At 30.9% G+C, this 17,070-nt stretch overlaps 5 protein-coding genes across 9 annotated transcripts in view; 2 read left to right on the top strand and 3 right to left on the bottom strand.

Moving 5' to 3' along the window:
- Positions 1-702, top strand: part of LOC108737676 (ABC transporter G family member 20) — a 7,771-nt gene extending 7,069 nt beyond the window's left edge. Inside the window, exons 11-13 of the mRNA XM_025978744.1 lie at positions 12-74; positions 154-240; positions 373-702. Coding sequence (XP_025834529.1) covers positions 12-74; positions 154-240; positions 373-584 — 362 coding nt within the window. The 3' untranslated portion in view covers positions 585-702. The remainder of the gene's footprint in view (positions 1-11; positions 75-153; positions 241-372) is intronic.
- A 261-nt stretch (positions 703-963) lies between these two features.
- LOC108737675 (biorientation of chromosomes in cell division protein 1-like 1) lies at positions 964-6,113 on the bottom strand. The gene is made up of 6 exons (XM_018470697.2): positions 5,439-6,113; positions 4,948-5,336; positions 2,466-4,895; positions 2,142-2,243; positions 1,925-2,044; positions 964-1,787 (listed from the first exon to the last, which is right to left on the bottom strand). The coding sequence occupies exons 1-6, from the start codon at positions 5,690-5,692 to the stop codon at positions 1,687-1,689; spliced, it is 3,396 nt and encodes a 1,131-aa protein (XP_018326199.1). The 5' UTR covers positions 5,693-6,113; the 3' UTR covers positions 964-1,686.
- A 273-nt stretch (positions 6,114-6,386) lies between these two features.
- On the top strand, positions 6,387-11,173 carry LOC108737677 (26S proteasome non-ATPase regulatory subunit 11). Of its 2 annotated transcripts, XM_025978594.1 has the most exons (3): positions 6,387-7,665; positions 7,754-7,836; positions 11,029-11,173. In XM_025978594.1, exons 1-3 carry the CDS (start codon positions 6,534-6,536, stop codon positions 11,065-11,067), a joined length of 1,254 nt encoding a protein of 417 aa, XP_025834379.1. In that variant the 5' UTR covers positions 6,387-6,533; the 3' UTR covers positions 11,068-11,173. The 2 variants fall into 2 exon arrangements, with proteins under 2 accessions (XP_025834379.1, XP_018326202.1); XM_018470700.2 differs by lacking the exon at positions 11,029-11,173 and having other exon boundaries at positions 6,391-7,665; positions 7,754-7,981.
- On the bottom strand, positions 10,317-16,856 carry LOC112905695. Of its 3 annotated transcripts, none has more exons than XM_025978604.1 (5): positions 16,787-16,856; positions 14,906-15,792; positions 14,523-14,711; positions 14,191-14,326; positions 10,324-10,579 (listed from the first exon to the last, which is right to left on the bottom strand). In XM_025978604.1, the coding sequence occupies exons 2-5, from the start codon at positions 15,117-15,119 to the stop codon at positions 10,444-10,446; spliced, it is 675 nt and encodes a 224-aa protein (XP_025834389.1). In that variant the 5' UTR covers positions 15,120-15,792; positions 16,787-16,856; the 3' UTR covers positions 10,324-10,443. The 3 variants fall into 3 exon arrangements, with proteins under 3 accessions (XP_025834390.1, XP_025834389.1, XP_025834388.1); XM_025978603.1 differs by having other exon boundaries at positions 16,590-16,848; XM_025978605.1 differs by lacking the exon at positions 16,787-16,856 and having other exon boundaries at positions 10,317-10,579; positions 14,906-15,150.
- Positions 11,867-14,137, bottom strand: LOC108737660 (little elongation complex subunit 2). 2 transcript variants are annotated; one of them, XM_025978595.1, is made up of 8 exons: positions 14,037-14,137; positions 13,714-13,978; positions 13,551-13,636; positions 13,339-13,496; positions 13,138-13,285; positions 12,640-12,865; positions 12,338-12,528; positions 11,867-11,958 (listed from the first exon to the last, which is right to left on the bottom strand). In XM_025978595.1, the coding sequence occupies exons 1-8, from the start codon at positions 14,113-14,115 to the stop codon at positions 11,921-11,923; spliced, it is 1,191 nt and encodes a 396-aa protein (XP_025834380.1). In that variant the 5' UTR covers positions 14,116-14,137; the 3' UTR covers positions 11,867-11,920. The 2 variants fall into 2 exon arrangements, with proteins under 2 accessions (XP_025834380.1, XP_025834381.1); XM_025978596.1 differs by having other exon boundaries at positions 13,551-13,653.
- Positions 16,857-17,070: the final 214 nt, after the last annotated feature.

A 17,070-nucleotide genomic window follows, 5' to 3' on the forward strand; every position in this document is an offset into this window, starting at 1 on the left:
AATTCCCTCAGAGGGGGGTCTTGTGGTTATTACAGTGCTGATATTTTTGCAAGGTCTTTGCGGAATCAGCTACGGTAACGTTATGTGAAATAAAAAAAAATAGAATCGAACAAAAGAAGACGAATCTACTATTGTTTTTTTTTTGTTTTTCAGGATTTTTAATATCGGTCTTTTGTAGCGACCATAATTCAGCCAACATATTGTCCACTGGCGTGTTTTATCCCATGATCTTAACTTGTGGTAAGTATTAATTAATAAATAAGACAATCGGAAGAAATTAACTGAAACTGAACCAATTAAAACACTAAAATTCCACATAAACACGTTTATAAATGAAGGGTGACCAAACAAATATTTGATGAATTTTATTAGGCTTGGTGTGGCCCATCGAAAGTATGCCAACAGTTCTTCGTTGGATATCTCTTTGTTTGCCATTTACAGTACCGATTTTATCGGTGAGAAATGTTCTTAAAAAGGGATGGGGTATGACCCATCTACATGTCCTGAATGGCGTTGGCCTGGAAATACTTTGGTGCGTTATTTTAGGCACCATTAGTGCTTACCAACTAAAAAAACGTAGATAAATTGTGATTATTTGTTTAGCAAAGTGTTCGTTTATTTATTTGTGGATGTTTTATATTAGTTTGTTTAAGCAATTGCTATTGTAAATAAAAAAAAAGGAATAAAATGGTTGTTTGCTCATTATTTGTTTTGTTTTAAGCAGTTGCTAGCGTAAAACAAAATTAAAAAAAAGAAGGTATGAAGCATTTGTTTGCTCATTTTTTTGTTGTTTTAAACAACTGAATGAATAATAAAAGGATGAAAAGTCATTATTACGTTTTTAATGATTATTTTAATAAGAAATTTAAAAGTACAAAAAAAATACAAAAATTTACTCTTATCTTCAACCCTATAAGTAATAAAAATTATACACCTACATATTCATAGTACGAAAGTATTTAATTTTTTTTTACAAAACGTTACGTATTTAAATTTTTGATTTCCAATGTCAAGTAGGTTGTTAGGGACAAAACAAAAGATATACAGGGTGACAGAATACAAAAAAATGTTTGAGGTGAAACTTGAAAAAAAAGTAAACCGGTGCCAAAGCAAAACATCTGTACCAATAAGTTACAATAAAATAATTTAATTTTTACAATGCTAATTCGAAAAATATTCGCTTTATATGAAAATAGACTACAAGATTTAAATGGTAATACAATGTTAAAATCCACGTTATCTTATTGCCTCCATGATAAAACCTTTTTCCATTAATGCCTACTTTATTTAAATAGTTTTGTATTTTTTTTTATTTTTAAAGTCTTCATTTATAATTTGTTTGTTTCTAAAAATTTTCAAAACAATAATTAAATCGACATACGGGCAATTTTCCAATTACTGTTGATTAAATCAATTAAAATTATTACCTTGGTTAAGGAAGCCTGATACGTCTTCATACAAATAGCATTAAAATCATAAAAACAGCGTATTTTACAAAAATAAAACACAACTGTCGATAAATATGAGTACTATGTACAAAACAATATTACAATCAAGTACACACTATAAGTAATGTCGTACGTTGTAGGAATGAAAATTATATATACATAATATAATTAATGACGATGTAATGTACAACAGTTAGTACACGAACTATATTACAATTATAAAATTATTAAACAAGGGCTAGTCGTTCCCTAACGCCCGCGCTGATCTTCTCCTGGAATTAAAATTAAGGCGTGGTTTGTAGAGATCATCGCTAGAGTACCTTTGCAAATTCGCTGACACTGTAAACGAAAACAAAAAGAACAATCAAACAATAATTCAAAAAAGTGAGTGTAAAACAAAAAGTAGTGAACAGTTGCCTGCTATACAATTGCTGCCTCTGTTGAGAAAAAAATATGTAAAAACAAAATCAACGTACGTCGTTCAGTGGTATTTTTTCTCTTTGTAGTTTTCGGTAGTTCCGTTTCCTTTTTCCCGTTTTTAACTGGTTTTTGTCCGTCCATAGAGCACAGATCCAGCTTGACGTCAGTTGTTACGACTAAAACAAAACATTTCTTCTTAAGCCCCTCCAAAACACAACCAATTTTCGGTAAAACAAAACAGAAAGCATGCAACATTAAATTTTTATAACTTGCCTCCATTTCCATTGGGTTTCTTCTTTTTAGCTGGAATTTTCGAATTTATAGATATCGTGTTATTTTGAACTTTGTGATTCAGTTGTGCAATTGATGCAGTGTCTAAGAATAATGCAAGCGTTTATTAAATAAATATACTTTTATAGACAATTTTTAATACATAAATATATATAGGGTGTCGAATATGTACTTAGGGTAAAGGTAGATAAGGGACCAAGAAAATAAGATACTTTGCAGTTCAGATAATGTCAACTATCATCATCATTTTCCTGGTCATCTGTATAACTACATCCACCCTGTATTTGTATATATTTGTATATTTACCCGTGTTGACGACGTGGTTTTCAATTTTGTTATTATTATGATGGTCGCAAGGTCCCAGGCAACTCTCCTTTCGTTTCCGGCCCCTTTTAGAGGCAGGTTTACTAGGCACTTGCTTATCATCAGCGTACACCTGTTGCTTCTTGTTTTTACCATCAGCCACTACGACATTGGAATCGCTAAGAACATTTCGTTTTACTGTAGCGATTTCTTCTTGGGTTTCCGTTGGTTTTTGTTGACGCTTATTAACAATCGAAGTGATAAGACTTATGTCTTGCTCGAGTTTTTCCAAAGAGGTCTTCAGATGGGTCAAATTATCCGTGTCTGTGGAACAATTACGATTCAAATGGGAAATATTTATCGTGTCTTCAGTTTCTTCAGCGGTTGATGACTTTTCCGCCTTTTCTTCTGCTCTTGATCTTATTGTGACTGATAATTCCTCATTACTGCAACACTTATTCTCGATTTCTTCTGATTTTATTTCCATTTCCTTTGATGTTTCGGCTCGCTTTTGTTCCTCTTCCGGTTTTTGTGTTTCTTTCGACGAATTATCAGTTTTCTTATTCGAATTTCCTGGCTCTACAGCCACGGAAGATTTTTCCTTATCAGTTTGTGTATTGGGAGTTTCGTTTGTATCCATATCTTCGCTATCTCTGTAAGAATTTTCCTTGTCGTTACTCTCGGTGATGTTTGTTGTTAATAGATTTTGTTGAACGGCCAATTTCGCCTCTAAAGCGTCCCAACTTTCTTTAGTTATCACCTGGTTAGCAAGAGGAGGAGGCACCAGTTCGTCAGTCTTTTCTTTGTCTTCAGTTTCTTTATTCTTATCACCTCCATCTTGTTCTGATTCGTCTATCTTATTTTTTGTTTTATGATTTTTATCATTATCAGAAGAGAGCAAAGTGGTCTTGTTGAAATTGTTGAAACAATTCAGTTGATTTTGCTTTTCAAGTTTGTGCAGTTGCTTTCTAATTTTCATTAATCTCATAGCTTCATAAATGTTTGAGGCGAATTTCGGTTTAATAAGTTTCACTTGCATTTCAGGTACTTGAACATTATCACCAACATGCTGAGAGTTGGTGAAAACAGCGATTTCGTCCATGTTTTGACATTGGTAGTTGGAGGAATCTTGCATGACTTCTGTGTCGTCTGAATTTCCAGAATCTCCGGATCCGGAACCAGAATTGGACGACTCCTGGACGCTGGTTTGTTTCTGAGGTGTTTCAGAAAATGAACTTTGAGAACTATAATTCCCTGATCGGCCGTCACTTGAGTCCCTATCGGTGGATCGACGGTCCCATTTCTTCCCTTTTGATCCATAATGGTCATCTTTACTGCTCCGTTTAGAGTCCCGTTTAGAATCCTTGCTTTTATCCCGTTTTTCATCTTTTTTATGTTTACTAATTTCTTTCCCTCTAGTAGAATCTTCAGAATTTTTTGAATCGCTTTTTTTCTTTTGTTTTGAATCAGATTTTGCCTTGTGATCTGGTCCATTTTCAGATTTAGTTCTACTTTTTGAACTCTTCTCTTTCTGATCAATGTCTTTACTGCTACTTTTGTATTTACTGCTTGATGATTTCTCTTTGGTCTCATCAGACCTATCAGTTTTATGTTTGCTTTCTTTCTTTTCACTTTCCTTGTCCTTGATTTTAGCCTTCCCATCTTTAGACTTGTCTCTACTATCTTTTGATTTACTCTTATCATCTCTTGACTTATCTTTTTCAGATTTACCTTTATCTCTTTGTTTTTCAGATTTAGTTTTATCTTTATCAGGCTTTTCACCCTCATTCTGATCCTTATCTGATTTTATTTTATGTTTATGATCTTTTTCTTTATCACTTTTGGTTTTATCTTTTTCAGATTTACTGTTTTTTATTTTATCTTTATCACTCTTACTTTTATCTTTTTCACTTTTACGTTCTTTAGACTCCTTTGAGGTACTTTTATCTTTCTTTTCTCTGTCCTTTCTGTCTTTTTCTTTGCTTTTTTCATGTCGTGATTTATGCTTATCTGAACTTTTATACTTTTCAGACTTCTTATCTTCACTTTTTGATTTTCCATTTTCTGTTTCTTTATTCTCTTCTGCATTAACCTGATCCAATTTATTGTCTGTTATTTCATTTAATTTATTTTCATTATAATTCTCCTCTTCTTTATTGTTTTCACTGATATCTTCTTTTACTGGCTGCTCTGCTGTTGAATTGATTTGGAATTTATTCTCATTATCATTTAAGTTGAAATTGAAAGAGTTAGAATTTGGATCAGACTTGCTGTCAATTTCCATCCACTTTGTTCTTGAGTGAGATGAATCTTCACTTATATCCATAGATAAATGGCCATCTCCTGAACTTTGTTTAGAGAACTGAGAATCCTGATTCGAATTATCAGGTTTGAATTTACTTTCACTATGATTGGAATCTTGACTCATTAAACCTAAAATTATTATATTTATTAGAAGAGCATTGGCCAAAATAAACCCTAATACCTGATAAATGACTATCAACAGAATTTTCATCCAGATTTGTCTGGGGAATACTTCCTTCTAAGGGTTCGAAGGGAGGTGATTCATCTTCATCTATTTTGTTTTCATCATTTTTTTCTGAATCAAACCTTTGGTCATTTTTTTTCTCTGTTGTCTCTGACTCTGGAGATATAGCTTCCAAATCATTAGGGAGAAGATCATTTTGGGAAATATTTATATGGAGTGGTTTGGTATCCTTGCTTTCTTTAGTTGTTTCCTCTTTACTAGTAGGTTTCTCTATTCCAAGGAATTTGTAGACTACATTCTCCACTTGTGGCAGGAAGACTGTGTTTATTTTAGGATTAACAACTTGATCAACTATTCTTTCTACACCAGTTTCTAGAAAACCTGATCTACAAAAACATTATTATAGATGTAAAAACTATTTATATATTAAATGTGTTCAGAATCCTTTTTCGAGTTTTTATTGACCTCTATAGAATATCTTAACTTACTCTGAAATGTCTTTTCGAAGCATTTCACGAACTTGATTTTTATTCAACTCAGCACTCCACTTCTGGCTGTTAAGAAAGTTGGTTACATTACTTTCAACCCTTTGCCTTAAATTTTGATAGGCAGGTTTTGTATCCACATCGGCTATGCATTCTTTACGAAATTGGTCAAAAATCCCTTGTGCTTTTAATTCGTATACTATATGGTCAATAAGCCTGGGATCCCCAGGCACAAAATTGGTTCCAATTATTTCCATACTACTTTCACACAAAACAACAAACTAATGAAATAATTACATACTAGTTTCACACAATTTTTATAAAAACTAAAATACTATATTATAGAAAAAACTTCTTAATCACAACAGACAAATTATTATTATGTAGCGTCGTAATTAACATCACTGACGTTTATGTTTGACGTCTGACATTGACATTTGTAATATCTAAATAGTAATTAAATATCCCGCTGTCAGTGAATATCCACACCAGTGCATACACACTATTCCACAATTTTTAAAAATTAAAAAAAAAATTAAAATGCATTTCGGATCCTAACAAATGATTAATAATTCTAAGGTACTTGTTATTTCCTGGTTTTTAGAACGCCTCAATAATAGTAACTGCATTTGAAGTAATTCGCCAGGATTGTCATGCTTTCGATAAAATCATGAGTGCCTTACATGAAAAAATAATAGTATACCGATAATGATTTATTTTTAATATTAGCCATATCTAATGAATAAATATATCAATTTAAAGAATTCGGTGGCGATTGCAGTTAAAATTTAGACAAAAGTGACAATTTGAGATGTGATCCACATGTGATCATTCATTTCGAAAGTTAGAAATCGGATCAGACCCCCCGCAAATTATAATTTTTTTGTCAAATTGTTGTTTCAAACCAAAAATACGGACCGGGGAAGATCTGTCAATACATTTATTGTTAGATGCTTAGTCATTTCACTACCATTTTGCGATAATTAACAAAGAAGGTTTGGAGCCAACGTGCGCAAAAGTAACGGAATATTTTTAGAATACGAAAAATTCGAAAGCAACCATTGCGTTTTGATGACAGTGCTTTTCTAGAGTGTCAACATGGCGGGTGCTATGTGTTTTGAGCGGTCTCAGGCCCACAGCAGTAGAGATAAAGATTTACATTTGTTAAAAAAACTGGATGAAGATAACGATAAAAATGAAGACGAACAAATCAAGACTAAAGAACAGGACATCCTCAATCTTGGCGAAAAGTATAAGAAAGAGGGTAAGGCCAAAGAACTCGCGGACCTCATAAAAGCAACGAGGCCCTTCTTGAGCATGATAAGTAAGGCAAAAGCTGCAAAGTTAGTTAGGTCTTTGGTAGATTTCTTCTTGGATCTCGAAGCAGGAATTGGAATCGAAGTACAGTTGTGCAAGGAGTGTATAGAATGGGCAAAAGAAGAAAGAAGAACTTTCCTCCGACAGTCATTGGAAGCAAGATTAGTAGCTTTATATTTCGACACGGGTATGTACCCAGAAGCTCTGCAGTTAGGCTCCACATTATTAAAAGAACTGAAAAAATTGGATGATAAAAATCTGTTGGTTGAAGTGCAACTTCTAGAAAGTAAGACATACCATGCTCTTAGTAATCTTCCTAAAGCCCGGGCAGCTCTTACGTCTGCCCGGACCACGGCCAATGCTATCTATTGCCCTCCAAAAATGCAGGCTGCATTGGATTTACAGTCAGGAATTCTACATGCAGCAGACGAAAGAGATTTTAAAACAGCTTACTCATATTTTTATGAAGCATTTGAAGGATTTGATAGTGTGGAATCCCCCAAAGCCCTGACGGCACTCAAGTACATGTTATTGTCAAAAATAATGCTTAATAACCCTGAAGATGTACAACAGATTGTCAGTGGTAAATTGGCAATTAAATATGCTGGCAAAGATGTTGACGCAATGAAAGCTGTTGCACAAGCCTCACATAAAAGATCTTTAGCTGATTTTCAACTTGCTGTTAAACAGTTCAAGCATGAGCTAGAAGATGATGTCATTGTAAGAGCACATCTTGGCACTTTGTATGACAACATGTTGGAGCAGAATTTATGCAGAATAATTGAACCGTACTCAAGGGTAGAAGTTGACTACATTGCCAAGAGCATAAAACTACCCATGCCACAAGTGGAGAAGAAATTGTCACAGATGATTCTTGATGCAAAATTCAAGGGAATTTTGGATCAAGGGGAAGGTAAGTGAAATATAAAACTTGTATGAGTTGCAGGTGGTTGTAAATTAAAGGGAAAGATTATTTTTTATATATATGTTTGTTGTTTTAGGAGTCCTAATGGTTTTTGAAGACACCCCTGTAGACAAAACATATGAAATGGCTTTAGAAACAATACAGAGTATGAGCAGAGTGGTAGATACATTATATCAAAAAGCAAAGAAATTGTCTTAGGCATTATTTTTTGGTTTAACATTTAATTATAATTATTGAAAATCGACTGTCTGTGTACTTTAAAATACAAGTCATTTTAATATACTTACAATTTTTTGCCATCCTATCAGATGTCTATTTTGTAATTTTTAACATAGCAGTTCGCTGTAAATAGTTCTAAAGAGAAATTGCATACAACACCCAATTAAAATGAATTATAACAATATTGATAATTGTATTCTATTATTCACACATCAATTATTAAGAGACTTTTTCCATTCAATAGTTGCTTTGTAATAAAACTTAATCGTCATTTAGAAAAGTATGTCACATCTTACTGCAAGACAGTGTTAGAGACAAATGTTAATATTGCATGTAATCTTAAAAACAATTTTGAAAAAAGCTTTTAATAATAAATGATGTGGGAATGATAAACTAACATAGTACCTAATGTTTCTTTTTTGTTGGATTGGGTNATGCTAGATCATTTTTCAATAGCAATAATAACATTTAGATTGGTCTGATGAGAGAAGGGAGACTATTGGCGGAAGAATCTCCCTCGAAATTGTTGAGGGATTTCGGTACCGAAACGTTGGAAGAAGTGTTTTTAATTTTAAGCCAGAAACAATCGGAAGGGAAATTGGAACAGTTCCAAAACAATTTAAATAATCATGATATAAACGGAATTTATCCTGCGGATTCTGAAGCGAACTCTATAAATTCTATAGGAGTTAGTTCAACAAATGTATGAAATTGTCATTAGATTTGTTTTTATGTTAAAAGAGATAAACAAAATTATTTCCAGCTGGTGTCACAGAAAAGAAAAAAGAAATATGTCGCTCCAAAATTGTTCAATACTTTCCGATTGAAAGCACTTTTTGATAAGAATTGGAAACAATTCCATAGGAACGTAAGGTAAAAGTAAAAGAAACAAAAACAAAACAAAAAACAACATTCAATTATTTTTTTGTTTTTAACAATTGAATTATGACTATTCAAATTCGAATGTTTCTTTAGCGGATTGATGTTTATGATTTTCTTCCCTTGTCTGCAAATGTGCGCGTTCCTTACCGCAGTCGGTGGTGATATTAAAAACATAAACATAGCCATAGTTAATGAAGAAAACAATTTTAGTCCTTGTAAAGACTATTTGGTAAATGAAACCGCAATTTACAACGCATCCGAGGATTTGTGTGAATACCAACGACTGGGTTGTCGATTTTTAGAAGCAGTCAATACTTCCATGATGCACCATGTAAATAATATAAATTTTTTTTTAAATTTTGATTCGATTTCATTTTTATTAATTTCAGATTTATTACAATGATATTGATAGCGCAATCCATGATATAAAAAGAGGAAAAGTTACAGGTGCTTTACACATTCACAAAAATTTTTCTTATGCCTTAGAGCAAAAAGTTCAGAATGCTGGGAACATGACCGACGAAGAACTCGAAGATACTCAAATAATGACCTACATGGACATGTCTAGTATGATACGAAGTATTTTAGTGATTCAAACTAGAAACTCTTATAAAAAATCATTCTAGATCGACAAATTGGAACAACATTAAAATTTGAGTTAATCAACACGGTAATTGATATTCAGAAGGAAATCGTAGAAGATTGTGGATACGAAAAAAAAGCCGGGGACATACCAATAAATTTTCAAAAATATTTCTACGGCGACAAAGACGAAAGTTATGTCATTTTCATGATACCAGGGGCACTTATTACGTAAGTAAAAAAGAAACGCTAGAAAAAATTGAATGGANTTTTGTAATAATGTACATACTTATAATGTTATGTATCTAGTACATTAAAAAATTAGTCATTGTACTTAGTTTCCTTAATTAAATTTGTATTATAGCGATATAAACTCGTAAAACATTTTTATTTTTAACGTTAACGCATTTAAGTGATAACATTTTAATGATAAACTGCTTTATTGTAGTTAAAAATTTTATTAGCTTCACAACATAAATAAGACGTAGTTTTTCATTAAACCTTAGGTCAAGGAACAAATCCAATGTAGGTGTAGTAATTTAAATTGTATTTTCATACGAAATAAGCGTTACAGAAATTATGAAAGATTTGTACCCTTGTGAAACTCAATTTAAAATAGCAATAATAGTATTTGACTTTTAAAAAGTGATAAAAAATGTGCTTTATTTTGGAAATATTAAACTATTGAATTGCTGATGTGTAATATATTAAAAATCAGTGATCAATTGAGTTGAATAATAAAATGTATATTACGTAAATGAAATGTTAACATTCAAGTTAAATAAGTCTATTGTGAATGCTAAGTATATCAAATGTTTTGAATAAAACAAATGCATGTACATTTCTTATGTTTATCCTTCATTTGATATTAGTAGTTACGAATTTTTTGTTTTATTCTGATATTATTTTATTATTATTAAAAAAAAAAAAACAAATTACTAACGATATTTTTTTATATACAAAGGTAAGTACATCAGCATTTATAGAGAAGGTAGGAACAATCATATAAACAAAAGAGAAAATATTGTGTATATATTATATGTATAACATATTATGTATAAATTATATATGAATAATGTTATTTTAGTATAACATAATGGCCCCGTTTGTTTTTTCCTCTAATACAGGATAAATTGAATCCGTTTCATCGTTATCAGTATTGGCAAAGCATATCACAATAATATTTATAAAATTTGTAATGGCTGAGCCTGTTACAAACCTAAAAATAAATCCAGAATAAGTGAAAATAATAAAAAAAAATGAATGTCAAAAAATTACCAAAACGAGTACCCTAAATCCGCCATATTTTCCGAAGTCCATTTATTATATACATCTTCCCGGGTCATAACGTTGTGCTGAATTCTTAAAAAAAATTGAGCTAGCCAAAATCCGATAATTCCCAAATTGGCAAGAACTATAATAAAACAAAATTTTCAATTATTATTCTTTTTTTCATTTGTTTAATTTCGATTGTTTTTAGTTTTTGTTTTAGTCCAATGTTTTCCCTTGTTCACATACAACTATAATAATTTTTACTTGACGTAAGTATTAAATTATTACATTCTGATTATTCAGGAAGCAACAAATCGAATTTCTACTTATCCACTTACGTGCTAGAGTGTTCCATAGGTATAGGCCTCGNAAACAATACAGAGTATGAGCAGAGTGGTAGATACATTATATCAAAAAGCAAAGAAATTGTCTTAGGCATTATTTTTTGGTTTAACATTTAATTATAATTATTGAAAATCGACTGTCTGTGTACTTTAAAATACAAGTCATTTTAATATACTTACAATTTTTTGCCATCCTATCAGATGTCTATTTTGTAATTTTTAACATAGCAGTTCGCTGTAAATAGTTCTAAAGAGAAATTGCATACAACACCCAATTAAAATGAATTATAACAATATTGATAATTGTATTCTATTATTCACACATCAATTATTAAGAGACTTTTTCCATTCAATAGTTGCTTTGTAATAAAACTTAATCGTCATTTAGAAAAGTATGTCACATCTTACTGCAAGACAGTGTTAGAGACAAATGTTAATATTGCATGTAATCTTAAAAACAATTTTGAAAAAAGCTTTTAATAATAAATGATGTGGGAATGATAAACTAACATAGTACCTAATGTTTCTTTTTTGTTGGATTGGGTAATCTAATACTTTAAAAATTTTGAAAAATATATTCAGACACTGTTCTTTAGATTATTATTATTAATAAACCTTTTTTGAGCTATCTGTTGTTTATTTAAATAACGAAAACCTAAAATGTACCTTTCATCAGTTAGTAAAATTTTTATAAAAAAAATTGAGAAAAAAATGGTTTTTTAGAATTTATGCTTTATAAAACAAAATACAAATAAGTTAAATGATTTATTTATTTATTTCTATTTGTATTGTGTGTCTCCTGAAGGTCAAAGTGTCAAAAATGCTTTTATCTTATTAATAGCACACTAAAAATAGAAACTTGTTTACGGAATCACAACAAAATTAAAAAAATCAATGAAAAGTATTTTATTTACAATTATTAGTTACAATAATTACTTGGTTATTCATCTTTTCTTATTCCTCAACGATTTACTCTTCTTTTCTGGAGAAATAAAATAATTAATTAAAAATTGAAAATGATTAGCAAAATTATACAGTTTTACTTTTTACTTTAGATTCAGTCACTAAGCGTGAGCCGTGCTACCAGTCGCCCCGCACCCTTTTAATGAAGGTACAAGGTAGAAAGTTGAGACGTTTATATTAATATTATCGTACATGTATTAACTGCGACCTACGCAAATACTGTTTTCGAATTGCTATTAATAAGTATATGGATTATAATGGTTTGTCTCGTGGAAAATTACTAAATTAGAGAAAAGTATCGTTCAATAAACAAAAATAGAAAACAGCGACAGTAACATTATCAAAAAGTAAAAAGTTTTTTAAGAAATTTCTTAGAAGAAATTATATATTACACTTACTTCGTTTTGCTTTTACTGGATCCTTCTTGTCACGGGGTATGAACATCCCTGGCATTCGTTTGAATGCAGTATGAATGGGCAAAATAAAATTTGGATCAATGGGTCTCCACGGATGCTTATGAACTGGCTCACAGTTAATCACCTTGTACTCTGTATGCAAATCGTATACTCCAATTCGCGGTTCACCTTTACTAAAATAAAACACCTCTTTATACACACAATACATTTAAAACCATTTCTGAATGTGCTGAAAATAGTTACATACAAATTATAGCAATTATATTTAATTACAAAATCCTTACTTAATTTCAACAGCTTTTAATAATGAAACAAATGCTCCTTCTTTGGGCGTGTGGTGTAATATGTAAGCGCCAATTTCTTGTTGCACAAGTTCTTGACAAATCCTGTAAACAACGTGCAATCCTAGAGAGGGCTTGTTCTTGTGAAAATGCATCGCTTCTAAGTTCACAGTTTGCAGTGAACATGCCTCTGTTAGAATAACTTCTCCATTTGCAGGATTCAAACGAACTGGAAATGTAATTCTCGTAAGAATTTGTTACTTCAAAGAATCAGGGTTGATAAGAGTATGAAAATGGTAACCTAACACTGAGATTAATGTTTTCTACTAAAACTTTTTTATTACTATTTATTGTTCATTACACTTATCCTTATAATTCGTGTTTTACTATTAGTGATTTGGATGCAAAATAAATTAATAGAATAAGCATAAGGAACTTAATGCTTTATGGGACCATTTTCATTCATTCTTACTGAGTTCAGTCCGTGGATAAAAGCATTACCTCTGTGTAAATTTGAATATGGTCTGAAAAATAAACTGGTCCAAAGGTTTGATAATTCACTTTTAGTGGGTTCCTCGGCTCCATAGCCTAACTGGTACTCTAGTTTAGGGGCAACAACAACCGGTTGTAAAGTATTATTTTCTAATTTCTGGAAAACACAGGGCATTGTAGTTTAATTTAGCAAATTAAAATTTTTATTACTTCACAAGCATCCAGTTTACACCGAATTAAAATTCGCAATTCTAATTCGTCTCTTTTTGGTAAATTATCTTTTAATTTCGGCTTGAAACTCCAAATTCGATAGGAAACATTGTGTCTAGATAAATTCATTTTTATATTTGAAATTTCTTCTTTATCGTCTAAAAAAATGTGCTTCTTAGGCATTATAGTTTAAAAATATATAGTACAATTACCTCTTTCATCAAAATTGATCACATCAGACAATTCTTTAGTTTCGTGTGAAGTTGGATCGGGAATTATTTCTTCAATATGTTCAAAACTAAAATATATGTTGGTCTGCAATATTTGTATTTTCTTATTCTAATTTATTAAAATAAAATAATAATAAGGCTTTACCTTAGCATTTTAAAATAACAAAAATTTGCTTTGAGCCCATTTTTATATAATTTCTCATTTAGTTGTCTTACTGTTGGTGCCTTTTGAGGTAATGTCTTGTCTACAAATACAATTTTCTTACCCCTCTCTGTCTTAATTATAACAGGTATATCCCAATCGTAGTTCCAATTGTCACAATCCATCAGTCTTTTTAAAGCACTAGATGAAATAACTAATTGAAAAGCATTATGTTGTGCTAATTTTGAAATATTTCTGTCTTGACTAACTGCAACATTTAATTAACCATACACACTTGATTGAAAATAAACTCTAAAACTAATTACCTGGCAATTTAGAATTTAAAGTAAACATGGTGTCTTCATCTGAAAAGTTTATGTTTAGAAAACATTTACTTTTTATCATTGGAGGGGTAAATTTTGCTAAATGTCCCTAAAAAATAATATTTAAAAAGACAATAAAAACATAATAAANAATTACCAAAACGAGTACCCTAAATCCGCCATATTTTCCGAAGTCCATTTATTATATACATCTTCCCGGGTCATAACGTTGTGCTGAATTCTTAAAAAAAATTGAGCTAGCCAAAATCCGATAATTCCCAAATTGGCAAGAACTATAATAAAACAAAATTTTCAATTATTATTCTTTTTTTCATTTGTTTAATTTCGATTGTTTTTAGTTTTTGTTTTAGTCCAATGTTTTCCCTTGTTCACATACAACTATAATAATTTTTACTTGACGTAAGTATTAAATTATTACATTCTGATTATTCAGGAAGCAACAAATCGAATTTCTACTTATCCACTTACGTGCTAGAGTGTTCCATAGGTATAGGCCTCGAATGCTTACAAGAAAAACGGAAGTTTTTCTAGCCGTATTTACAACGGCAAAAACGGCACTTAACATACAGAAAAGTAACGCCCCGCAGACACAGGCAACGGTACCAAACCATAAACTATAATTTAGAATCTCTGGCTCATGCTTTAACTGATGGATAACTGTTAAATTAAAAAATTAATATGTTAATTTAACATCCGGTGAATCGTGAATAATAATAATGACAAGTTGTTGAAATCGGTCCTGTTCCAAAATTTTACCATTTATATGTATAGGTACCGAACGTGTAGTCCAAGCGAATTAGGTAAAAAATCGTAATTGTTTGAAATATAAATGTAATACAAGTAATTCTTACCATCAATTTCATCTGTTCTCCATCCGTAACCAACGTTAAGTTCCTTTTTACCATGGAACAGTCCAAATTGTATTTTACCCTCAGATTCTTTCGTATTTCTCTTTGCTTTTGCTACAACCCATTGTTCTGTCACAACGCTTGCTACAAGTAAAGCAATCGCAAAAACCGCGCCAAAAAATGTGAAAAAGATTAATCCTCTTTTGACGAAACTCATTTTGAGCCTGGGACACTTTTTAACCCGCACTAACTCCTAATAACAGTTCAAATAATTCGATATTTTCGTTTATTTTTTCTAACTACTATATTCGACATCACTATTTCGTTAAATAACATACTTGGGTCTCTTTTTATTCACGAACACTCGGTATACTCGGTGTGTATGGTTTTTAGGTCGTCGATTTGGTATTCACCAATATTTTGTGGGTATTATCTGTCCCACTTTTCATAAAATTGATTTGTTCACTGTACACACTATGCTATCGGTTTTTTAATTCGTTCTACTTTTAAGAAGAAAAGTAAATATGCATGAAATTGTTGTACTTAATCCTTATGCATTGGTATGGTTCCACATGGGTCCGTTATTTTTTTCATCAAGGTTTAGTGGCGAATGGAAGAATTTAAATGATTTACTCACTGCCCAAGGTGTTTTTTTTTTATTTTTAAACAGGTTTCGTATTATAAACGCTAAACATTCTTTAGGCCAGCCAAGCACAGATCCTGTCCAGCCTGTCTTTTGTTTGTATTATTGTTTAACTGCATTTGTTTTGTAATACAAATGTATACTGATGCACTATTTCAATAGCAAACAGCAGAATTCCTGATTTCTTGTCGTTTTTCTTTCGTCTAGCGAAATTTAACTTGAAGGAATTACCATTGGTTTCAATTATCTAATTAAACAAAAAAAAAGTAATAATAAACCAGCAATTAAAGTGCCTCGTGTTATTGATATTAATCTTTACAAATATTTTTATAAGTATAAATTATTTACTGCTCCTTTGGATTCTTAATTATTCTAATTTTTTATTCATGGTATAGTAAACATGAGTATAAGTACTTAAGTTAGGTACTTTCACTTTAGATTCTTTTGAAACTTGATTATTTATTTAAAATAATTCCTATTAGTGCTTTTATGTTACATTTTATTTAAATTTCATGATTTTCCGTAAATAAAAGCAACTGGAAAAAGAGAAACGTATATAATTAGACGAAATAACCATGCAGAAATGATATTTGTTTTTCAAATTGCAATAATTCACACTAGAGATCACACCCCTATTAACTGGTTTTAATTTTATAACTTATTTATCGTAATACATGGGAAAATCCTGAATTTAATTTCGGAGACTTCAACGTGCGGTCAAGACACGAACCCGAACGTAAAAAATTTATCTATTGGAATATTTCCCATAAAATTAACTAGGCGTGGATCAAACTGTAGAAATTTAATAAATAGGTATATATTCAGTACTTAGTCACTTTTTTAGCCAAAATAAATATCGGATAATAGTAGAAAAGCTGCTGGTGACATTGAATTGATAGATAAATTAATTAAGTATCTAAAGTTAATGAAAAACGTTTTAATTTCAGTACAGTATTATTCTATTTGCATAATGTTAGTCAGCGTGCACTTGAATTTTAATGAAAAATTGTATGTAAATGTGTATATAATAGTTGCATTCCCAACCTTAAAGGTTAAATTCCGTGCAATGGAAAAACTCCTCTCGAATAGGTAACTTAAGTAATTATCACTGTCTATATTATTAATTATTAATAACAACACTGATTATTAAAGTCTATTTTGGCCAGAAAGACATCGGATTAACACAAACACAAAGCGGTTAGTAGGAATATAAAGATTTCTCGAACGATAGTACTTCGTACCTGACCAGTCGCTTCTACACTTCCTACTTTGTACCTATTTGTAATAAAAATTTATATGCGTCTACAGGCGGATTGTAGACTGTAGAGGTAGTCGTGGTAACAAACTATAAACAATTCAAGACAAAAAGGGGGGGCAATTTTTAAGTTTATTTTTAAATAATGAATCTAGAGTGTAAGTACTATTTTTTTTATTTTTCTTCAGGTTATAAATATTATTATATAGATACTCAGTTTTTTAAATTATTTATTTATTTACTATTAATTTAAAATAGACTTTGAACTCT

The sequence above is a fragment of the Agrilus planipennis genome, unplaced genomic scaffold (assembly GCF_000699045.2).
Source record: "Agrilus planipennis isolate EAB-ADULT unplaced genomic scaffold, Apla_2.0 scaffold7, whole genome shotgun sequence".
NCBI classification, from domain to species: Eukaryota; Metazoa; Arthropoda; class Insecta; order Coleoptera; family Buprestidae; genus Agrilus; species Agrilus planipennis.